Source organism: Bos taurus, chromosome 11, assembly GCF_002263795.3.
Source record: "Bos taurus isolate L1 Dominette 01449 registration number 42190680 breed Hereford chromosome 11, ARS-UCD2.0, whole genome shotgun sequence".
In the NCBI taxonomy this organism is placed as follows: Eukaryota; Metazoa; Chordata; class Mammalia; order Artiodactyla; family Bovidae; genus Bos; species Bos taurus.
The window spans coordinates 98,186,434-98,210,805 of NC_037338.1; the positions used below are offsets into that span (position 1 = coordinate 98,186,434).

At 51.5% G+C, this 24,372-nt stretch overlaps 1 protein-coding gene across 4 annotated transcripts in view; it reads left to right on the plus strand.

The window, feature by feature from the left end:
- Positions 1-24,372, plus strand: part of LRSAM1 (leucine rich repeat and sterile alpha motif containing 1) — a 33,841-nt gene that overhangs the window by 2,520 nt on the left and 6,949 nt on the right. For 3 of the 4 annotated variants that reach the window (XM_005213212.5, NM_001075296.1, XM_059891101.1), the window contains 17 exon segments: positions 284-340; positions 827-871; positions 2,080-2,157; positions 3,225-3,293; positions 4,387-4,471; positions 5,468-5,589; positions 6,428-6,518; positions 9,110-9,240; positions 12,240-12,269; positions 12,558-12,680; positions 13,041-13,180; positions 14,249-14,293; positions 16,340-16,410; positions 18,928-19,027; positions 20,337-20,424; positions 21,414-21,488; positions 23,269-23,349. In XM_005213212.5, the coding sequence (XP_005213269.1) occupies positions 284-340; positions 827-871; positions 2,080-2,157; positions 3,225-3,293; positions 4,387-4,471; positions 5,468-5,589; positions 6,428-6,518; positions 9,110-9,240; positions 12,240-12,269; positions 12,558-12,680; positions 13,041-13,180; positions 14,249-14,293; positions 16,340-16,410; positions 18,928-19,027; positions 20,337-20,424; positions 21,414-21,488; positions 23,269-23,349 (1,431 nt within the window). 4 annotated transcript variants of the gene reach the window in all.

Here is a 24,372-nt window from a genome sequence, read left to right on the forward strand (position 1 = left end):
CTATGTTTCTTTGCCTGATTTGTGCACCCTGGAAGGATGTTTTGCTCGAACCCTTTTCTTTTTCTTTCTTCTTCTTTTTTAAACTATTTATTTATTTGCCTGCACTGTGTCTCAGCTGCGGCACGCTGGCTCTTTTAGTTGTGGCATGTGGGGTTTGGTTCCCTGACCAGGGATTGAACCCCGGCCCCCTGAATTGGGAGTGCGGAGTCTTAACCACTGGACTACCAGTAAAGTCCTGGAAACTGCCCCCCACCGGCTTTTTTTTAATTCTTTTTATCCCTAGGCAAAAGAAGCTGGAGCAGATGACATTCTTGACATCTCTAAATGTGAACTCTCCGAGGTAAAGTGGGGTGGTTGGTGTTCTGCTTGTGAAGTTTGATCTGCTCTCTTTCTGGCTCTGCTGTCCCTGGGAAACGATAGATGTGGACTGAGACTTTTAAGAGGCAGAAGCTCTAGTCAAGAGATGTTTCCTTAGCTTTTGTTCTTGTGAAAGAAAACTGAGATGATCTTTTGGCCTCAGCATGGTCTTCAAGAGTCACAGAGTCCAGAAAATGCACCCACAGATTCCTGAGGCCTTGGGAGAGCCTGGGATTCTCTGTAGGACATCAGAAATCTGTCTTTTGCCCCTCGGAGTTCATGATGGGGATGGGGTGGGTAGTTGGGAAAGTCACCCGACAGCTGATTGGAGGGGGTGACCACCCGGTGCGGCTTCCTCCCAGCCTTCCCAGGGCTTAGACTTACTTACTTCCTGTCCCTTCTTCCTGCCACTCAACAGGTTAAACACTGGCAGGAGGGGAGGCACTGATTCTTCTTTATCTTATTTTAGATTCCATTTGGGGCTTTTGCAACATGTAAAGTTCTGCAGAAGAAGGTGAGACGGATCTACGTTTTCAGAAAATTATTCATGGCATGTTTGCTTGTTTGAAATCAGGCGGGGATCCTGGCGTAGACATCCCTCTTCTCTTTGAATGGCACACTTTCCACCTGCAGCAGGTGTCCTCACAGGGGAGCAGGCCCTGGCATCAGGCAGCTCTGGCTGGGCCCCTCCTGAATTGGGCAACTTCCTTACACTCTTACATCTCAGTTTCTCCATCTGTGAAAGGAAGACATCCGTCGTTCTCCACTCGCAGAGCTATTATGAGAATTAAACGAGTGACAGGGAGGTAGAGATAAAGATGTAAATGGCCTGAGTAGAGTGCCTGCCACATAGTGGACACTGAATAACCACATTGTTATTAATAGTAAAAATCACACTCATTTCATTTTGGTCAATTAGGGAAGGTTAAGAGTGGAATGAATGATTTTTCAGAAAGGCATTGCAGCCTTGAATGCAGGTAGGTAACAGTATTCTAAATGAAGTGTCTAAGAGCAGGTAGGTAAAATGTGTTCTATGCCAACAGGAGTGGCTTGACATTGGAAGTATCCATGCAGGTGTCAACGCCTAACAAAAATAGTAGCATGTGACTCTGATTGAGCGTCTGACCATGTCCCAGCCCTGGGCTGAGTGCTTACTGTCTGTTAGCTTGTTAGCAGCCCTCAGAGGCAGGAGTTTATCATTCTCTGTTTTCCACAAGGGGCTTCCCTGGTAGCTCAGTGCTAGAGAATCCACCTGCTGATGCAGAGTTCGATCCCTGGGTCAAGAAGGTCCCCTGGAGAAGGAAATGGCAACCCACTCCAATATTTTTTCCTGGAGAATCCTGTGGACAGAAGAGCCTAGTGGGCTACAATCCATGGGGTCACAAAGAGTCAGACACGACTGAGAGACTAGACAACATCAACAACATTTTCCACAAGATGCTGCTGAAGCTGAGGGACGTTAAGGTCGGGACAGCTGCAAGGGGATCCCTTCTCAGGATGGAAGGAAGAATTAGACCTCTGAGGTCCCTTTCAGTCTTGAGATTCCAGAGTTTAAGGTCATCTGGTTTTCCCGTGTTTGGAAACGTCGCTTGTGATGTCCACAGGAGAGAGCACTGGGCCGGGCTGACTGCTGGTGTCCAGTGTGTGCCAGCTGCCCCGCCTCCAGCCCCCCTCCCTGCAGCTCTCCTTCAGCCTAACATGCCGAAACTCTTTCCCACGCAGGTGTTGATCGTCCACACAAATGTGCTCACCTCCCTGCTCCCTAAATCCTGCAGCCTCCTGAGTCTCGCCACCATCAAGGTACCGGGGCCCTGCTCCCAGGGGGCAGCCAGCACGCCCCTCCAGTCACGTCTCGGCTGTCAGAGTTTATGCCAGATGTGCCTCACGTCATCGGGACTCTGGGCATGATCAGCATGGTCTGGGCTTGTGTGCGGTGAGGTTGCAGAGAGAACCAGCTGCAAGCCCTGCCCTCAGGGAGCTTACCCGCTAGGTGGAAAGGCAAACCATAAACTCATAGCAAGCGAATTGGCAGAGAACAGGGAGACCGATGGGCCCAGACAAGAAGCAAGAGGAGGCACGCCAGGCACCGTGTGGCCAGTGCGTGGAGGCGCGGTGAGCTGAGTGACTCTCTCCCAACAGCTCCCCCAGGACAGAGGCTGGGACGTGGTCACAGTGGACGGGAGGCAGGACCCCCGGGCTGTTCCCCATAAACTTGAGCTGTGACCGAGGCTATGCACGTGGCAGTGTAGAGACTGGCAATGGAGGCATCAAAGTGATTTTTATTGCTAATGCTGGTGTGTAGGGACTAGGGGTAGTTCTTACTTCTCTTTATTGTTCTGGTCCAACATGCTTTATTTTTATAAGCAGAAGAAAGATAACATTAAAAAGCTTTCATATTCATGTATATTTGTATTTCATATATATATATTATGTATATATATCCTACTCCATTTTGCTCATTTTCACTGTTAAAATATTAGCAAATACAGTTAAGCATAAGGAAAAACATAATTTCACACTCTATCAATATTTTGATATTGATTGAGATTGATTTTGATTGAGAACTGCTATCAATATTTTATTGCATATTTGGTAGTCTTTTACTATGCAAATATATATCTAGACTATGAGGAATTTTCAACATGAATATGTATGCATACTGGATAAATAAGAATTAAATGGTATAATACTTAAAAAAAAAAAAAGATGGAGTGGTCCTTTAGTTGGGGAGGAAGGGGTTGGTACTCTTGGTTTGAACACCAGAGGCACGGAGGCGCCCCTACCACACCCTGTCTCCCTGGAGCCTGAAATCACGGGGGCTTTCTCAGTCAGGGACTTCGGGTGTTCCACTTGTTTCCCTTCTGCAGGTTCTGGATCTTCATGATAACCAGCTGACAGCCCTTCCCGATGACATAGGGCAGCTGACGGCCCTGCAGGTACGGCTGCAGGAGACACAACCCACCTCTGACCCCCTAAGTAAGAAACTGCAGCCGCACAGACCCAGAATGTTCTGGTCATGCTCCAGCCAGGGCTTAGGTGCCCCTGGCTTCTCCACCTTTACTACTGAGATGCCCAGGGGTGGCGTCAGCCTTGCAGTCTGGGCTGTGGGCATCTCTCCACCGAATTTTTGGCATGTGCGTTGGGATTGCATCATTAGCTTCCACAACTTTACAGAAAAAGAGCACCCAGCGAGTCCACCATTTCCAAGTGATGAATTCAGCTCTCTGGCTCAGTGTCTCACTTCCGCTTCTTGTCAGTGGCAGCCCCTGCATTTATCGAGCGCCCACTGCATGCCAGCACCAAGCTAAGCATTTCACTTGCATCGTCAACCAATTGCTCACAGCCCCTCTTTGAACACATATCAGCATCATCCCCAGTTCACCGAGAAGGACAGACCGTCCATTTTTACACATGAATTTTTGTATAATTGGTGCATTCACAGTTCTGTAACTTTTGGATACCTGATAAGAATAACTTACAGCCATCCTTTGGTTCATCGAATGTTCATCTGCCACGTTATTTTTAACGTGTGTGCCTTCCCATCGTATCAGTTTATTTTTAATGGTTACTTTATGTGTCATCCTGGCGGCCTTGCTCACCTCACGGTGCCACCCATCAGCCCAGGATTCAATCCCCGCTCCACCAGCTGCTGGCCCCGCAGCCTCAGGCAGGTCCCACTGCCTGTATGCAGCTCAGCTTCCTTCTGTTCACTCCAGGGTAACAAGGCTTCATTACGTGCCCCCTCACCTGGATCCCCTTATTATCAGGTGTTTGTGGTCAGTATAAATGGTACAGCCTCAGCAAGAACCGGGTTCAAAGTCTAGCATTGCCTTTTGGACACAGGACCTCACCACTCCGAGCCTCAGCTTTCTCATCTCTCAGATGGGATCGTGACAACTGGTGTCTTCCTCACAGGGCTGTCAGGAGATAAAGATGTGGGTGTGGTGCCCGGATGATGGCTGGCCAGAAGAGGGGGAGGCGTTATTGTCTGTGTGTGTGCCTTCTCATGGCATTCTCCCTCTCTCTTAGGTCTTGAACATGGAAAGGAATCAACTGACCTATCTCCCACGTTCCATTGGGAACCTGATCCAGCTCCAGACCCTCAATGTGAAAGGTAGGGGGCCAGGAAGCCCTGTCCACGTGACCCTGGGTCTGCTCTGAGCTGACCCGGCTAGAGTCCCCAGGGTGCTTGTCCTGGGACCCATTGAGCACAAGAGCAGCCAGCCCCCACGTGTCACTCAAACTGTTGGACCTCCTTTGTGGTCGGTGTATCTCCATGGTAACCAGAGACAGGGCGTCTGGAGGGTTCCTGCAGCTCCTCCCTGTCGGGGCCTTACAGGGAGGAGAGCAGACAGCATTGACAGCAAGGCCCCCAAGACTCTGTCATTCGTGTTTAGAGCCATGGGCGATGCATGATGAGAGTGTGGACTGAATGGGTGAGAGCTATTCTGAGTATCCCTTCCCACCCAGTGAGGAGCGCTTCCACACTCGGGGGTGCCACAAGTGTGTGAGAGAGGAAGGAGGTCTTATCCCCAATTTACAGATGAGGAAAACGAGGCTCAGAGAGCCATGACTTGCTCAAGACCAGCCAGTGCGGTAGTGACTGAGCTGAAATTCTAACACGTGCCTCCCTGTACCCCCAGCTCTCTTCTTTCTTCTTTTCCTCCAGTTCTTTCTGCACAGGATGCCATAATTTACCCATTTGTAACATATAATTAATGATGAACATAATAGCACCCAATTTACTGATCACTTACTGTGATAGGTACCTCATGTGATAGGCCCTGTGCCGAGCACCTTTTCACATGCATCATCTCTTTGAATCCCTCAGTATTCCTATAAGGCCAAATAGTGTGGGCACCTCCATTTTACTGATGCGGAAACTGGTCCAGGGAGGTCAAATCAGTTTTCCAAAGTCACTCAGCTCATAAGTGGTGGAGCAGGGACTTGAACCTGGGTCATTGAAACTCCACCGCTCTTCCTCATGGAGCAGAGGTATACCCCAGGCTCAGAGGGAGGCACCCAACTCCGCCCAGTCCTGGCGGGTGTCAGGCCAGAAGCTGGTGAAGGGGCCGTGGGGTGCTGAGCTGTGCCACTGGGACCCCTCCAGACAACAGGCTGAAGGAGCTGCCGGACACGCTGGGGGAGCTTCGGAGCCTGCGCACTCTGGACATCAGTGAGAACGAGATTCAGAGGCTGCCCCGGATGCTGGCACATGTCCGAACCCTGGAGGTAGGTGGGCCGTGCTCTCGCCTGGGGGCCTGCCTGGCCTGCCCGCCGCTCCCCTCCCACATTCCTGGAGGCCTGCCCTGGTCACAGGATACAGGGGTCAAGGAGATCTCAGGGGCTCACAGAGAGAACAGTGTGAATGACTGTAATTAGGTGACTTGCTGTCATAATGGAGGCAGCAAAGCATATTCCTAGTAGAGTGAAAAGCTCATGCTGAATCCTGATGGGTTCATTAACACTGTGAAAGACATGGCGTTTGAGCCAGATCTTGAAAGAGGAGAAAGCTTTGGAGAAGTCGACAGGGCTCATGGGAGCATTCCAGGTGGAGGAACAGTTCGGGAAAAGGCAGGAGATGGGAAAGCCCAGGACGTGTTCAGGGAGGAGCAGGGGAGCCAATGTGGTTGGAAGGCGCTGTGTCTGGAGGGCGCTGGCAGGGAGGGAGCAGCCTCAGCTCAGAGCTGCAGAAACCGTGATTGTCAGAGCTGGGGGCGGAGAGCAAGGCGGTCACCTGGGGCACTGTGTTGTCTCCCGGGGGTGTCCTAACGAAGCGCCTCAGGCTGGGGCCTTAAGATCAAGGTCTTGGTGGGGTTGGTTCTTCTCAGGCCTCTCTCTCCTTGGCTTCTGGACGGCCGTCTTCTCCCTGTGTCCTCCCATCCTCCTGCCTTGGAATGGGTCTGAGTCCTGATTGCCTCATCTTTTAAGGACACCAGTTCATGCTGGACTAGGGCCCAGACTGGTGACTTTGTTTTGAACTTGATTACCTCTTTAAAGATCTTATGTCTTGATTGTGTTGAGCAGTGAAGTGAACGACAGATATAGAGGGGTCTCCTTGTGTCTGCAGACCCTGAGCCTCGACGCGTTGTCCATGGTCTACCCCCCGCAGGAGGTGTGCGGTGCTGGCACTGAGGCCATTCAGCAGTTCCTCTGCAAAGGTAAAGCCAGGCAGCCCACCTCCTTCGCTGAGCGAGCACAAACCATGGCCCCTGGGCTGCTCTGTGCCAATGAGGCAGCTGAGGGTCCCTGCCTGCCCAGAGCTCTGCAGATCTGGCAGGAGGAGCAGGGAAGATGATTGTCACGTGAGGAAGTATGATGGCTCAGATGGTAAAGAATCCGCCTGCAATGTGGGAGCCCTGGGTTGGATCCCTAGGTTGGGAAGATCCCCTGGAGGAGGGCATGGCAACCCACTCCAGTATTCTTGCCTGGAGAACCCCATGGACAAAGGAGCCTGGCGGGCTACAGTCCATGGGGTCACAAAGACTCAGACACAACTGAGCAATAAGCACAGCACAGCACAGCAGGTATAAATGTATAAATGTGTCTGTAAAATTTTTGGTTTTGCTGTCTTAAAAACATTTTAAAAAACCCACAGAAGATGTTGCACCAGGCAATTCTATGCCCTACCTTTTTCACTTAAGAATAGGTCCCAGGCCTTTCCTGTCCCATGACGTGTGGCTCTGTCTGTTGTAAACTGCTGTAGAGTATTCCCAGTGGAACCACTGAGAGTTATTTCCCATTTGCCCCTGGAACAAACGCTTTAACCTACACTTCTCTGGCATGTTGGGAGCATCCCCTGGAGGGAAGCAGGGTTGGTAGGTGGACAGGGACAGGCGCTCTGTATTGCCTCTGAAGAGGCTCCATCGGTTTAAGTTCCATGAGGAGCATCTGAGGACTCTTCTTCCCCACAGCCTCGCTAACAATTGGTGAGATCTTTAAAAGTCTTCTAACCTGATGGATTATTAAAAAGAAAAGACATTACTTTGCCAACAAAGGTCCATCTAGTCATAGCTATGGTTTTTCCAGTGGTCATGTATGGATGTGAGAGTTGGACTATAAAGAAAGCTGAGCACTGAAGAACTGATGCTTTTGAATTGTGGTGTTGGAGAAGACTCTTCAGAGTCCCTTGGACTGCAAGGAGATCCAACCAGTCCCTCCTAAAGGAAATCAGTCCTGAATATTCACTGGAAGGACTGATGCTGAAGCTGAAGCTCCAATACTTTGGCCACCTCATGTGAAGAACTGACTCATTGGAAAAGACCCTGATGCTGGGAAAGATTGAAGGCGGGAGGAGAAGGGGATGACAGAGGATGAGATGGTTGGATGGCATCACTGACTCAATGGATGTGAGTTTGAACAAGCTCCAGGAGTTGGTGATGGACAGGAAATCTTGACATGCTGCAGTCCATGGGGTCGCAAAGAGTTGGACACGACTGAGCGATTGAACTGAGCTGACCTGAACCTGATGGGTAAACAAGAGGAGGAGGGTGACAGAGGATGAGACGGTTGGATGGCATCACTGACTCAGTGGACATGAGTTTGAGCAAGCTCCGGGAAATGGTGAAGGACAGGGAAGCCTGGTGTGCTGTAGTCCATGGGGTGATAAAGAGTTGGACACGACTTAGTGACTGAATGACAACATTATTATTTTAATGTCATTTCCTTGAATATTAGAATACTTTTTCACATGTTTACTGTCCACTTTTAGTATTTCTTGTGAATTGCCTATTTATATCCTTTGGTAGGGGAAAAAGGATGACATTGACTACATTAACATCTAACCTTTACCTCAAAAGGATACTATCATCAGAGTTAAAAAGACAGGCTCCCTAGGTGGTGCTAATGGTAAAGAATCTGCCTGCCAATGCAGGAGATGCAAGAGACCCTGGTTTGATCCTTGGCTTGAGAAGATCTCCCAGAGTAGTAAATGGCAACCCCCTCCAGTATTCTTGCCTGGGAAAATTCCATGGACAGAGGAGTCTGGCAGGCCTCAGTCCATGGCATTGCAAAGAGTCGGACATGACTGAGCATGCACTGCTAAGTCATTTCAGTCGTGTCCGACCCTGTGCGACCCATAGACCACAGTCCACCAGGCTCCCCCATCCCTGGGATTCTCAAGGCAAGAACACTGGAGTGGGTTGCCATTTCCTTCTCCAATGCATGAAAGTGAAAAGGAAGTCACCCAGTCATGTCCGACTCTTCGAGACCCCATGGACTGCAGCCCACCAGGCTCCTCCATCCATGGGATTTTCCAGGCAAGAGTACTGGAGTGGGGTGCCATTGCCTTCTCCAGAGCATGCACACACAACAAAATAAAAAAGTTAAAAAATAAGCTGGAAGAAGATAGCTGCAACATATGTTATAGACCCAAGGTTATTAACTATCATATGTAAAGAGCACTTATAAATCAGCAAGAATAAGGCCAAATGGGGAAAGTGTATGAATCCTTTCAAATGTACGGGAGGCAGCTACCCAGGAAATTGTGCATAGAGCTGGGTCTTGAACCCAGGCTTCTCTACAAAGCTCAGGCATTTTTCATCTCCTCATTCTCACGTGGATGGTAAAGAGGCAGGGGGCGGGAAGATTTATTCGCTCAGCTGACGCTTATTGAGTGCTTGCCACATTTACGGCCCGGGCGTTAGGCCTATGAGCAGTGCAGGAGAGCCAGCATCACAGGGGAGCGGTGGACTGCTCTGGGTTGCAAGGCGGTCTCCTTCCCTCCTGGTCAGCCTGTGTCCGTCTCTCGCAGAGTCGGGGCTGGAGTACTACCCCCCTTCTCAGTACCTGCTGCCGGTCCTGGAGCAGGATGGGGCTGAGAACTCCCTGGACAGCCCCGACGGGCCCACCGACAGACTCTGCAGGGAGGAGGAGGAGTGGCAGGTAAGGCGCACCGCCTGCTGGCCTGTGGGCTGGGCGGCGGGGAGGGTGAGGGTCAGGGTGTGTGCGCAAGGGCTCTGCGCACGCAGGGGCGTTCAGAGCTTTGGCCCCCAGATTTCTCCATCAAACTAGAATTTACCTCCCTTCAAACGGACTCGCGGGGGGTTCTCTGGTGGTCTTGTTGTTTAGTCACTAAGTCATGTCCAGCTCTTTACAACTCCGTGGACTGTAGCCCACCAGGCTCCTCTGCCCATGGGGTTTTTCAGGCAAGAATACTGGAGTGGGTTGCCATTTCCTTCTCCAAGCGATCTTCTTGACCCAAGGATCAAACCCTTGTCTCCTGCTTTGGCAGGCGGATTCTTTCTTTGGTGGCCTCGTGGGTAGGATTTCTGGCCTTCAGTACCAAGACCCAGGTTCCATCCCTGGTTGGGAGCTGAGATCCCAGAAGCTGAGTGACTCAGCCAAGCAGATACGTGTAGAAGTTTTCACAAGGCCTCCTAGGCGGCCTCACTGCACCAACTCACCAGCACCAGCTTCATCCCACTCCTCTCTGTCCCTGAATGTCTGGGGTGTTTGAATAGGGGGTTCCCTCTACTGGATTCTCTGCGCCCGTTTGCTCCAGTCTCATCCTTCAGTTCCCAGCTGAAACATCACATTTTCTGAGAAGCTTTCCACAACACAGCAGCCTAGGTCAGATCTATGGAAGTTCTCAGAGCACCCTGTGCATTTCCTGGGAGAACCTGTGTTGCTGAACTTGGGTTCAGCTGCTCATGGCTCAAGAATCCAACACTGAAAGACAAGTGTTGGCTGAAAGGAAGGATAGCTTTACTGGGGAAGCTAGTTATCCTGTGGAGAAGCTGGATGCACGTCCCCAGGAACCAACTTCCCACTGTGGGTCAGGGGGCAAAGGGTTTTTAAAGGGGGGGTTTCAGGGGTGTGGAGGCAGAGGAGGGGGCTGTGTGCGGAGCATCATCTGAAGTTGGTCGTCCAGCTGCTTGATCAGCACCATCCTGATCGTTTGGGTACAGTTTATCTGTAACTCCAGAGTCGGTTTGTTCCCATTTCTTTGAGGCCAGTTCTGGGAATTGTGTGAGATGGAGCAGTTTATGTCATGGCTGCAGTCTGGTCATCATGTAGCTCATTTCTTCCACCTGGTGGGGGTTTCAGTATCTGCAAAACAGCTGAGTAATACGACTCAGAACATTATCTGTAGCCTTTGAGGAGGAACTAAAGGTTCTTGCCTTTGTTTAATGGCTAAACAATTATTTTGTCTTGCTTGACTATTTTGCTTCTGTGTTTTCTCATTTCTCTTAAGTTACTTCTTTGGCTAAAATCTCTACAGACAAGAGGCAGGTGGAGGACATTGTGAAGGGGGAGGGGATCTGTCCTGGGAAGGCCCCACAGGGCCCTGCTCCATTACAACCACAGCTCTAATTACATGAAGAATTAAGAAAGGATTTGCTTCCTGTCTCCCTGCTTGATGGAGCTTGAGGAGAGTGGACCCCTGGGTCCCTGGGGGAGACCTAGAGTAGGTCAGGGCTGCAGGAAGCAGCTCAGCAAGGGTTGTCCATAGTAACCAGAGTGCCTCTGACGGTGAGGCCAGACAGAAACCACCTCTGCGCCCCACCCCCTACCCGTATGCTCCTCCACGGGAGCCCACAAATTGAGGCTGGGAGCGGGCACCAACTGTAGCCAGCTAGGCTTCACATCTGATTGTGGTGATGGTCACATGACTGTATGCAGTTGTCAAAACTCAGACCTGTACACTTCTTTAAAAAGATAAATTTTACAGTATATAAATTATACCTTCATTAAAAAATATGTTTATATATGGAAACACATACAAACGTATATCTTTTTTCTAAAGGCACAAACTGTAGGTAGGTAGATGCATGGACTTAGGTCTGATAATGATATTTACATGGGAGCAGGGCTAGGGAGGGTGGGAGGGAACAAGGATTAGGCCTGAGAGTGGTCAATGGATACTTTTATATGCCTTGCTTAGTTTTTTACAAGGAGAATATAGTCAGGTATTATCTATATAACTAAAGATAAGCTTAAATTTTACTCCTACCTTAGCATAGGGAAAATCTTATTTCTTTATAGAATGCTGCTTTTATAGCTCCAACACTTGATCCTGATCTCAGAACCAAATAACTAAATAGAAAGGCTGGTTTTAAAAAAAAGTGTGTGTGTGCGCGCATGCATGCGCTGATGTTGGACTACAAAAGTAATTCATGCTCCTTGTTATAAATCTAAACAATACAGAAATATACAGAGTAAGCATCTCCCCTCCCACCCTGCAGTCCCAGCGCCTGGAGGCAGTCGCCGTGAACTGATGAATGGCTCTCCTTCGTGGCTTTTGTCTCAGCCCCTCCAGAGCTGGGAGTTGAGTTTTGGTGGTGGTGCTTTTACAAGAGAGGAATCGCACTGTACAGACAGTGGAATTTGGCAGACACCCTTCTGTAGCTGCACCCACGTTTGCCCCGTCGTTCGACAGCTGTGTGATAATCCACTGTGTGGATGAACCGTGACTTAGCAATCGCATGCTGATGGGCATTGGAGTTATTTCCAGTGTTTTCACTCTTTTGAACAATTCTGCAGGAACTTGCACACACACCTTGGTGCATTTGCAGTTGTCTTGGGGGCTGGAGCTGGTAGCTTGCTGTGCTGTGCAGACGTACAAGGGGTCAGACACCCATTTCTTGGTCTCTTTTTTGGAACACCCGTGCCTTCTCTGTGCTGCATCCCCAGAACTTAAGACTTGAAGCTCTTTAAGCCAAGCCCCGCGATTCTCAACCCTGGTGTCCATCAGAACCATCCAGAACCCTTTATCAAACAGCCAGCCCCTTCATCCCCCACCCCCTACCCAGCCCTCCAAGGCAGTCCCTCTGGATGGACCTGCAAATCTGAGGGCTGTCAGGCTGCCTGGGAATTCTGGGCCAGTGAGAACCCCTGCTGCCCACCTTCTCTTAACCACTATTTTTTTTTTTGCCTCCCAGAATAGGTTCTCAGACTATGAGAAGAGGAAGGTAAGAGAATGTCTTTTGTCCTCTGTCACTTTTCTTCTCATTAAACATCTCAACTGTTACATTTGAGGAGACGAGCTCTTCCAGCCTCTAAGTCAGGGGGTGAAGTAACAGTTGCCCCCACGTATATCACCTCCCCATGGTCTCACCCAGCCTTGGTGGGTGGGAGGATGTCCCCACTTTACAGATGAGAAGATTGAGGCTCAGAGAGATTGAGCCCATCCCCTGCAGCTCTCACGTCCTAACCCCCCAGAGCCTGTGCCAGCATCACCAGGGTCTCCGTTCTTGCAGGAACAGAAGATGCTGGAGAAACTTGAGTTCGAACGGCGCCTGGAGCTCGGGCAGCGAGAGCACGCCCAGCTCCTCCAGCAGAGCAACAGCCAGAAAGATGAGATCCTTCAGACGGTCAAGGAGGTTCGTGAGCGGCTAAGTGGGGTCAGGCCTGTCTGCTTCCTCTGCCAGGGGCCTCCTGACTCAGGCTGACTCCTGACTCCGGTCCCTCTGATGTGGGAAGGCAGTGGGGTGACCTCTCTTAGGCCCACCCTCCAGGACACAGGGCTGGGGAGGAGTCATCCATACAGATCACCTAGTCCAGGCTCTTCCCATGCGTGGACACCCTGAAGCCTAGCAAGGGGAGGACTTGGTCCAAAGTCAACACAGAGCTGGCAAGACAGAGGAAACCTGGTCTCCTCGTCTCAGCCCTGGGCCCCTGGCTGCTCTGCGGTACCTGAAAGGGTCCCAGCAGACCCCAGACCTCTGCTTGTCCTGCCGCAGGAGCAGTCCCGGCTGGAGCAGGGCCTGAGCGAGCACCAGCGCTTCCTGGATGCAGAGCGTCGGCGGCTGCAGGAGCAGCTGAAGCAGACAGAGCAGAACATCTCCAACCGGATCCAGAAGCTCCTGCAGGAGAACCAGAGGTCAGGCTCCCATCTCTCCGGTCCTCAGACCCAGAGACCTCCCTTAACATGATGCCCACGTGGGGCTCAATCTCTCCCTCACCGTCTCTGATTCTACCCAAGGTCTCGGTGCTGCATTTGGCACTGACTTTAAGAGAGTCTGGTTTCCCTGATGACTCAGCGGGTAAAGAATCCACCTGCAATGCAGGAGACATGGGAGACATGGTTTGTTCCCTGGGTTGGGAAGATCCCCTGGAGGAGGAAATGGTAATCTACTCCAGTAGTCTTGCCTGGAGAATCCCATAGTCAGTGGAGCCTGATGGGCTACAGTCCATGGGTTGCAAAAAGTTGGACAAGACTGAGCAACTAACACACTTGAAAGAATCCGATCCAGGGATGACCAGGTTTGCCTCTTGGGGCTGCTACTGATTGGATCTTTGCCTCCCAGGCTTCCCATCTGTAAAGTGAGTGGGTTTAACAAGTTAAAATCACATCCTGCTCTAATATTTTGGCTTTCCAGTCACATGTCACTCTGAGGTCAGCCATTCGCCTTACAGTGAGATTTGCCTTAATAGATCCTGTCCAAGGCCAGAGCCACAGGGATCAAGCTCCAATGGGAAAAAGCAGGTTGGATAGAGGTCTCAAGAAGCCTGAGAAAGTTTAGCTGGGGGTCTCTTGGGGAAAGATTCCAGAAACAGGCTCTGCCACACCCCCTGCTGCTCCAGCCTTCTGTCCACTGTCCTCCGAGTCCTTCTCCTCCCTCGCCTGCGGTTGAGTGCCAGAGGGAGCCGGCTGGCCTGCCATGCGCAGCGTGCCCATCCCCGGGGGCACCCAGGAAACTGCCCTCTGTTGGCTGCTTCTTACATGTGAAGTACTCTGTCTGTTTTCTTGTTCACACTTTACCAATACTCCATGAAGCTTTAAAAAAATTATTCTTCCCATTTCACAGATGAGGAGCTGGGATTTGGAGTGGTTGAGGAATTGGCCTGAGAACACAGCCCTAAGTGGCCAGTTCCTAAGCCGCCCTCAGCAGTTCTGTTGGAAACGGACCCAACAATGACTGCCGGCTGTTCATGGTTTCCTTCACAGGCAGAAGAAAAGTTCCGAGATTCTGAAGTCTCTGGAAAACGAAAGGTCAGTGTTTTGCTCTAGCACATTCTCAATGACTGCCTGCCTTCCTGTGGGTGAGCAGACCTGGGGAGAGAAGGTCTTGTGATTCTTGAGGACTATGTCAGAAAGATTTCCTAGAGTTTTGAGGAGATTCAGGCTTCCCTGGTGGCCCAGATGGTAAAGAATCTGCCTGCAATGCAGGAGACCCACAAGTTCGATCCCTGGGTCAGGAAGATCCCCTAGAGAAGGAACTGGCAACTTCCTTCAGTATTCTTGCCTGGAGACTCCCATGAGCAGAGGAGCCTGAGGGGCTACAGTCCATAGCGTCACAAAGAGTCGGCCCAGCTGGCGACTAACACTTTCACTTTATCATGAGGAGATTCACCCCCTTACAGAGTTTTGAATTAAAAAGAATCGCTGCCTTCAAGTTTGTTAAAACATACCATGCTGAGAAAAGTTCAGACATGAATAAGAATGTATGTATATTAATGTCCAATTGTATTTCTAGTGTAAATAGTTAGAAAAGAAATTTCTGGAAAGAAAAAATTTGTGTACACGAATTATGTACAGAGGAGTAATCTGTAAGCAGTAAACGTCTTATAGAAGAATATTCTTGTTAAGGAAAGCACTATATTGCTAGGTGGAAAAGCGGTACCTACAGTGTATCATTTCTTAAAGACAACCTACTTGTATCTCTGCTCAAAAAGTAGAAGGACCCACCCCGAATGTTTACACTGAACCTCTGAGTGGTGGGAATTGGAGGTGATGAACTTTGTTTCATTCCCTTTGTGTTAAGGTGCCCACTTGAGTCATTAGAAAAGGTGATAGGTGGGGTGGCCTCGCCCCCCACTCGCTGGGGTGTTCGTGTGAGTCCCTCCTGGTCCTCAGGGACCCCAGAGTGTCAGTGCGGACCTGGCTGCTGCGCTTGGGGAGCCCCTCCCACGGGCCCAGCCTTCCTGGCTCCTGGCTGCCTGGGCAGGCCTCCTGCACGGGGGCTCGCGTGGGGTTGCGGCCCCACCAACCTGCCCGCTTCGGCCGGGGGCTGTGGCAGCTGGGGGTGGTCAAGGCCGAGCTGAGCTGTGGCTGGCGGCATCGACTGTTCAGCACACTGAGCTGGTGCCCTCTGGGCTGGGCCTGGGCTCCAGGGATGCAGCAGGGCTGGTCTTCCCTTGAGCAGCCTGTGGCCTGGGCTGAGTGCTCAGGTGACTCGTGTTGCTTCTGATGAAGTCAGACCCTGCAAGAAATGTAAAGAAGGTTGTCCGCCTCCCAACCACGGCGCCAGTTTGGTGTGTGTGGCGGGGAGGTGGGGAATAGTGTACACACAGGCAACATGCACACACACACACACACACACACGTGCAATTACTTTTATTATTTTCACTTCACTGACGTATTTCCATGCCAGAACCTCATTATCTGTAATAACTATAGCTTTATAATTATATCGTAATTTATCGTAATTAGCCCTCTGAACATTCAAGTGGCTGCCAGTGTTTTCTAACTAACAATATGACAGTAAATGTCTTCTAGATATACCCTTAGGCACTTGGGTGAACGTTTTAGAAGGAGGTGTTGGAGGAACACTTAGCTGGGTATTGCCAGACTGCCTTCCAAAGCACAGTTGACTGTTGACGTCCTCAGCAGTATATGAAGTACCCATTTCTCCACCTTCATTGCCATTGCCAGCGGTTATCTAGTTTTCTTAAGCTCAACCAACCCAACACGTGAAAAGAAAGTTTTACTTTTTTCGTCACTAACGGTATTAAGAATCTTTCCATGTGTGTTTTTTTTTTTTTTTTTTAAGGTCACTTTTATTTAAGTATCAGTGAATTGGCTGTTTGCATCCTTGGCCTGTTTTTCTAAGGGAATGTTCATCTTTTTATGCCACAAGCTCTTAACTATAAAAGTTAACAGGGCCCTAGGGGAGGTGCATAATGCCACGGGCATATCAGAGGGCGCATCCAGCTTGGTACATAAGGGAGGACTTCTTGAAGGAGGTGGTGGTCATCTGGTGAGATTTCCTATTGGAAATGTTATATTTGCTCAGCACGTGGATCGCTTCCTTTCTAGAATAAGAATGGAACAGTTGATGTCCATAACGCAGGAGGAGACGGAGAACCTGCGGCGCCGCGAGATTGCCTGTGAGTCCTGGGGTAGGGCGGGGTCCTGGGAGCAGAGGGGACAGCCATCCCATCCCCCTGTTGGTCACATTTAGGGGGCGCTGGGAAGTTGCCCCTCAAGACGGTCCGTCAAATCCTGTCGTGGAGCATGGGCTCTGGGGTCAGGTTAGACTTGGATTAAAAAATCCTAGCTCAGGCACATAGCCATATGACCTAAGGGACATTACTGATCCCTGACTTTCCCGAGCCTCAGTTTTCATATCTGTAAAATGGGGAAGAAGGTAATAATCTGCCTCGTCAGGTCATTACGAGGGTCCGATAAGATCGTGTTGGCGCAGAGCGAGCATTTCATAAACGATGGCTGTCAGGGCTGCTCGCCTTGAGAGCTGCGGCGGCCCCTCTCGTGGTCCTAGGAGCTCGCCTTCCTGCTGCTCCCCGAGGGGTCCCAGGGTGCTTCACTGTCCACACAAGCGAGGGCGGTGGGTGCCACGCCGTTCTTCAGAGCCTGAGCGATAAGATGGGATGTCTGTGCACTCTCAGCCCAGGTTCATCACGTGCCCGGCGGTGGACCGGCTCGTCCTGTACACCGTCTCATCCCACTCCTGCCCCGTGAGGTGTCATATTGTTAATTTCCCAATTTGAAGGTCACTGTCGTCCACCAGTTATAGAGAAGCATTGTGTTTGTATTGCCAGATGGATGTTTATCAAATAGCTGATTGGAAATAGGCTTAGTGTTAGGGGGCTTTTGTTTTCACCTTTTCCAACTTCCCTATTAGTTAGCTTAAAAAAAAAAAAAGCCTGTATTGTTTTTATAACTGAAAAAGGTCAACAAAAGTAATGAAAAGGCAGTAACCTAGAGTGGTGGAGGGCATGTGGTGTCAGGCTGTCCCATGTGCTGCCAGAGGGAGTATGAATTGGCTGGATCTTTCTGGAGGGCAGAAAGGGTAACTCGTGTGTATATTATTCATGACCTTAAACCTGTGCACTTCTAAGAGTTATTCTAGGAAATGATCAAATAGTGAGATGTGCCCAAAGATGTCTGAGCAGGGATATTTGTAGAAGTACCATTTGATAATCACAAGAAGACTTTGGATGCAATGAAACGGAGGATTATCTTAAAACTTCAGTCATCCACGGGCTTCCCTTGTGGCTCAGCTGGTAAAGAATCCACCTGCAATGCGGGAGACCTGGGTTCAATCCCTAGGTTCGGAAGGTCCCCTGGAGAAAGGAAAGGCTACACACTCCAGCATTCTGGCCTGGAGAATTCCAGGGACTGTATAGTCCATGGGGTCACAAAAATGTTGGACACGACTCAGCAACTTTCACTTTCACTTTTCGGTCATCCATGCACCATAGCACTCCGTAGCTATTAACACAGCTGTGTTGATATAGGGATGCATTCATGAAAGGTGAGAAAGGAGGTGTATTTAATGTGATAAGCATTTTAATTTTCTTGTGTTATGGTGAAATATACAAAGCATAAAACTTCCCATTGTAACCACTTGTAAATGAATAGTTCTGTGGCATTCATAGCTCTGATGGTGCATTATTCACCATCACCACCATCAGAACCTTTTCATCATCCCAAGGTGAAACTGTACACCTACTAAATAGGGACTCCCCATCCCGCCCTTCCCCAGACCCCGTAGAATCACCACTCCACTTTCAGTCTGCTTTCTGTCTCTCTGAATTTGGCTGCTCTTGGCCATGTGCAAGTGGAATCATACAGCATGTGTCTTTTCGTGATTAGTTTCTTTCACATAACGTCCTCAGAGTTCATCCGTGTCGTAGCTTATGTCAGAATTTCCTTCATTTTTAAGACTGAAATATTACAACATATGGATAGAGCACATTAAAAAAAATGATATTTATGGCCGTGCTGGGTCTTCGTTGCTGCAAGGTTGTCCTTCTAGCTTTGGCGAGCGAGGGCTGCTCTCGGGTAGCGGCGCACGGGCTTCTCACTGCGGTGGCCTCTTGTTGCCGAGCACGGGCTCTAGGTGTTGCAGGCTCGGTAACCGTGGCACACGGGCGTAGTTGCTGATGACGTGTGGCGTCCTCCTGGACCAGAGATCGAACCCGTGTCCCCTGCGTTGGCAGGAGCATTCTTTCCACTGGCCCGCTGGGGAAGTCCCTGGACCGCGTTTTGCTTTTTCATTCATCCATCAATGGGCGCTTGGGCTGTGTCTACCTTTTTTCGCCTGTTGTGATCAATGTTGCTATGAACATGGGTATACAAATATTCAGGTCCCTGCTTTTAATTCTTTCATTAAAAATTTTTTAAATCCATTAATATACATTAAAAATTGACCAGAAGATATATCAATATTTCTGGGTGACAAGACTGTAGAAGACTGTGTGTGTTCAGTCTCTTACAACTCATCAGCCTTTTAAGCTGAAATTGCTTCTATAATTAAAAAAAAAGATTTTTTTTCCAAGGGTGACTGTCAGGTGGGTGACCAGCTGACCCCATAGGCCACCAGGAGCAGCTGCTCAGCCCTGCCCCTCCCTGCGCCCCCCACCCCCAACGTGTTTCTTCAGCCGCCATGCAGCAGATGCTGACCGAAAGCTGTAAGAGCCGGCTCATCCAGATGGCCTACGAGTCTCAGAGGCAGAACTTGGTCCAGCAGGCCTGTTCCAGGTAAGATAAAGAAGGGGCTTCCCGAATGAGGAAGTTGGGGGAGCTGGCTCAGAGCTGTGGAGTGAGCGTTGGCAGGAATCCCCTGCCATGCGTGGGCCACCCCACCCCGGGCCAGGTCCTCAGCAGTAAGTGACTGCTGGTCTGTGTGGCTTTTCTCGCTGGACCCTCAGGAAGCACCACCAGCCAGTGGCAGAGCTTGGGGTTTGACCCAGGCAGTGCACTCTTAACTGCGCGACTCGGTCTCCCAGGTCACAGGTCAGGAGCGGGGTGCACTCGAGGCTATGGTGAGCGGGTTGTCTCACGCCGACAGCCACTCTGGGCCTGGCCCTCCAAGTTCACCCCGGCACCGTGTTTGTGTCTGGAGGAGCCGCAGTGCCCAGCAGGTGAGCAGAGTGCCTTCGAGGCTCAGGAGCCCCAGACAGGGACAGGCCAGCAGCTCTGACCGCTCTTATGTCTCTCCTCCCACTGGGCACCTGGAGCGTGCCAGCCTTCCCCGCGTTCCTGCAGAGGCAGGGGTTCTCCTGCCTTCTAGGTGATGTGACTTTGCTTTTAGGAGCACTGTCTGTTTTCCCCAAGTGTTTGGGCACTCGGGGCAGACAGATGTGGATTCATATCCCGCTTCTATTTCTTAACTGTGATGTCTTGGGCAAGTTATTTTCCCTCTCTCAGCCTTGATTTTCTTATCACTAAAATGGGGATAAATGACAGTATCTCTTCCTAGAGTTACTGGAGGACTTGATGGACCTTGGTGATCATAATGTCGGCACATGAGGGTGCAATAGATAGCAGCTGTCGTCATGACACAAACTCGAAACCAAGACTGTCCCTAAATAATGGACATACTAAAGTGGCAGGCTTTGGGTTTTGTGCCATTAGAGTTGTTCTAGGGGGATGAGAGCAGGTCCACGGCCAGGCTGAGAAACACGGGGGTGGAGGGTGAGATGTTAGTGCTGGGAAGGACAGCTTTCTCTCAGCTTGCGGGGTTAACCTGAGAGGTCGTGAGCTCCCCGTTGGTGGAGGGTGGGTGGGCAGAGCCAGGCCACCACTTCAGGGGGGTGTCGCAGAGAGGATTCCCAGAGATCACCTCCCCAGCTCCAGAGACACAGACTTTGCCACCGCCCTGCCAGGGCCGTGGGATTCAGACAAAACTCCCATGTCCACCCAGCCCAGGACATGGCCCCCAGTGGGTGCTCCATAAGCCTTGTTGAGTGAATAAATGGTTTATCTCCATCTCCTCCAAGGTGCCTGGCACACAGTATGTGCTCAGGAAATGTTCAGAGGGTGAGTGAATTTGCTGTCTTTCTGGCAGCATGGCTGACATGGATGAGCGGTTCCAGCAGATTCTGTCATGGCAACAGATGGATCAGAACAAAGCCATCAGCCAGATCCTGCAGGAGGTGAGCCCTTGCCCAGGGCATGGGGCCGGGGGCACAGGAAGGGCGCAGGGAGCCGAGAGCTGGGCGGCTCAACTCCACGTGGAGGCGTTGTTCTGAAGAGCGTAAGAACCAAGATGCTCAGAGAGTAGAAATGCACAGACCGTCAGGATGAGGGGCAGGGAGAGGGCTCTCTGGGTGGTGGTTTCCGCTCACTGAAGTCAGGAGAGGTGTCCTTCCCGGGCACCCCCTCCCCTTGCTGTATGGGGCTCCCTCCTGAGGATCTGGTGGCAGTGCCCACCCCCACCTCCCCTGCAGAGTCGGAACGAGCCCCTGACTTATCCCTTCCAGTCCCGCCGCCCTGTATCTGCTCTCCCTTGGGCTTAGTGGGCGCACAGCAGGTGCTACTGTGTGGACCAGCCCAGGAAGGACCCCTCCTGACTTCCTCCCTCCTCTGTCCAAATTGTTCAGCCCCAGGTTTTCCCATGGACCCTGTCAGGGGTCCCCCACCCTCTCATCTCCTCTCCTTTCTCCCTCTGTGACGTCATCCTCCCATCACGGGCCCATCACTCCCTTTCCTTCCGTCCCAACTCTGATCTCTCTCTTCTTCCCCCCACGATGCTGTGGACTTAGTCCTTGCAAGATTGTCTGAGGAAAAGGCTGTATTTCTCAGAGAGGATGTCAGGCCTTGGGGTTAAGATGAGGCTCTGAGCTGGACAGACTTGCGTGCTAGTGCCAGCCAGTTCACTTTCCCAAACCTCACTTTCCTCATCTGTGAAATGGGGCAGTGAAGGCGCCTCTCCCGACCCCCATCATCGGTCGTTCCACATGCACCACAGGGAGAGCCCTGAGCACATGGCCGACAGGTAGTAAGTGCTTAATAAGTATTATTTTAAAAAACATTAAGCAAGTGAGCTGAAAAGTTGTTGTCTAAGAAGGAAAAGGCGTAGGTTAGGGTGTCTTTGAGGCAGGTTGTATTTGGGCCCCCTGAGCGGCCATGCTGTCTGTCACAGAGCGCCATGCAGAAGGCAGCCTTCGAGGCTCTCCAGGTGAAGAAGGACCTGATGCATCGGCAGATCCGGAAGCAGGTGAGTGCGGCCCTGCCCCCCAGGCCCGCCCTGTGGGCATTCAGAGGCCGCAGTTAAGGTCTGAGTCCTGGCTCCTCCAGGCCAGGCCGGCAGGAGGTCTCCCCAGCACGGGGCGTCACCTACTCGGGGTGTCTGGAGGTACCTGAGACAGCACTGTGGGTGCTGGCTGGTGGGACCTGTGCCCACCACTTGTCACGATGCCCAGAGCTGAGGGAGGGTGGCCCTGACAGCTGGGCAGCCCCACGCTGACCAACCCCAGGCAGGACCTCTCAGCCGGCTCGAACCGCAGAGTCCTGTGGCCCGGATGGAGGAGCTGGGACAGGTGACGCCCCACCTGGGTGGGCGGAGCCCTGAAGAGGGGACGTGCTCTCGAGTGGCCTCCGCTGCTGACCCCCGGGTGACCTTGGGTGAGCCGTTGCCCAGCGGGGCTGTGTCTGGCTCACTACTCTTCCCTGGGCAGGTGGCAGGGTGGCTGGAGACAAGCGAGCTTTCAGGCTACAGGACGCACATCACGTCGTATTCAGCACACTTTCAATTTCACATTTTGCATGGTTTTTTTTTCTTCTTCTTTTTCTTTTCTTTTTTGGCCAAAACCAACTTACCTTTTTATTTCCCCTTTAATTTCAACCCTACATTGCCGGACATGAATCTCATTCCTCTGACCAGGGGTTGGTGGGGTCATAAGGGCAAAGGTCACAGGTCAAAGGCACAGAGTAGAGAAGTCACTGGCTGGGGGGGTCTGACCCCCAGGACTAAAAGCCCCCACTCACACCCTGGAGGTATGTGGTGATCCCCTAGATGTTCTCACTATGGGTGGTTCTGACCCACCAAGCCAACTGTTCCTCTGGAGACCACAAGCAGGGACAACCTCAAGGAAAAGGCACACTCATTTACCCGCTGTGTGTCCTTGGGCAAGTTACTTAATATCTCTGAGCCTCGGTTTCCTTGTCTGTGAAATGGAGGTAGTAATACCTCCAACAGCAAGGAGAAGCGATGGCAAAGACGCGTAAAAAGTGCCCAGCACAGTCCTAGCGTGTGCCATCTCTATAAATGTCGGCAACTATATTACTGTCCGGAGAAGGCAATGGCACCCCACTCCACTACTCTTGCCTGGAAAATCCATGGACGGAGGAGCCTGGTAGGCTGTAGTCCATGGGGTCGCTAAGAGTCAGACACGACTGAGCGACTTCACTTTCACTTTTTACTTTCATGCATTGGAGAAGGAAATGGCAACCCACTCCAGTATTCTTGCCTGGAGAATCCCAGGGACAGAGGAGCCTAATGGGCTGCTGTCTATGGGGTCACACAGAGTCGGACACGACTGAAGCGACTTAGCAGCAGCAGCAGCATATTACTGTTACTGTAATCCAGTTCCTTCCATTCCCCTCCGCTCGCCTCTGTGTACAGCTGTCTAGAGGAAGCAAGAGAATTGGACTGGCAAGAGGCTCTGAGAATTCCGTGTCTGTTCTTCACTCTGGCCCGCACCTTGAAGGAAGCCCCTTCGTCCCACACACCCTGATGGGCACCCCCTCTGGGCCGGCCCTGTGCCTGGCTTTTGATCAGCAGTTCTGGCCGGGATAAGCACTCAGGCCCGTGAGATAATGAATTCTGTTTAAAGCCCCGCTGATAAGGTTTACCAGGTTCTCAGTCCCCTTTATTCCAGAGCCTCCCCCGCCCCCCCAGAAAGGATTCTTAGGTCCGCTTGGCCATCCAGGAGCAGCAGTGCAGGACTGAACCATGTTAACGTGAATTAAAAACCCCTGTCTCGTCTTCTGTTTAGATTAAGTTAATAGAAACTGAGTTATTGCAGTTGACACAGCTGGAGTTAAAGAGGAAATCCCTGGACACAGAGGCACTGCAGGTACGTTTAGGGCTCCCTGGCCTGCCCTGTCCCCCCACTACACCCCCACTGACGAGACCTCCCGCTGGTGCCCCACCCCTCTCAGCTGCCCTCCCGCAGACAAGGCGGTCATGCCTCGACCCCAGAAGGCTCGTGTGGGCCCAGCGCAGGCCCAGGTTAGGGGTGGGTCAGCCTGTTGCTAGGCAGGAAGGTCAGAGGAAGGAGGGTTTCATTGCCAAGGCTCACCAGGCTGCATCTCCATCTCCGTGTTGTCTATGTTTTGGAGCTGGGTCGCTACTGAACTCCCTACCTCTCTCAAGCCATGCTTCTGGGGCACTGGTTCTCACAGCTAACACCCCCGAGGGGACAGCATTCTTGGTGTCCCCAGGATGTCTGGAGGAGAGGGCCCATGTCACTCCCTGCAGGCAGCTCCTCTGATCTCTGGCCCTTACTGTGTGCCCTGGGCCGGGAGGGGAAGAGGGGCAGAGGGGCGGCCCTTTCCCTGTTCTGTGTCTCAATCTCTCCACACGTTCACAAGAGGGGCTGGGTCCATGGTGTGAGAGGGCATGTGCCCCATTCCCGGCTTTTGAGCAGAGCCTTCTGTCTGTCCCTGTCCCTGTGTCTGTCCTCAGCAGACAAGTTTTTGTTTATCCCATGGGCTTCTTAATGCGGAAGAGAGCTAGGGTCTGGAGTCCTGCTCACAGGTCTGCCACTGTGTGACCTTAGGTAGGTTGCTTCCCCTCCCCAGGCCTCCAGGCTGCCCCTGCATAAAATAGAAGGAGTCTTCTAGACCCAGCCTGTGTCATAGGGCCATCAGAGATCAGTGGGACAGGCCTCAGCCATGCAGAGGTTAGGGGCTCTCAACCCCCAACATAACCACTGTGCTTGGTGGGTTCCTATCTCCTGCCTGTTGGAGCTGTGGGGCTCCCATTTTTGGGGTCTCCATGCGATTTTCCAAGAGGAAGAGAGGAGTGGAGCGTGGACACAGACGGGCTCTCTGGGGTGTGCCCGTTCCTCCATGCTGGCTGGCATGGGCCCCTCACC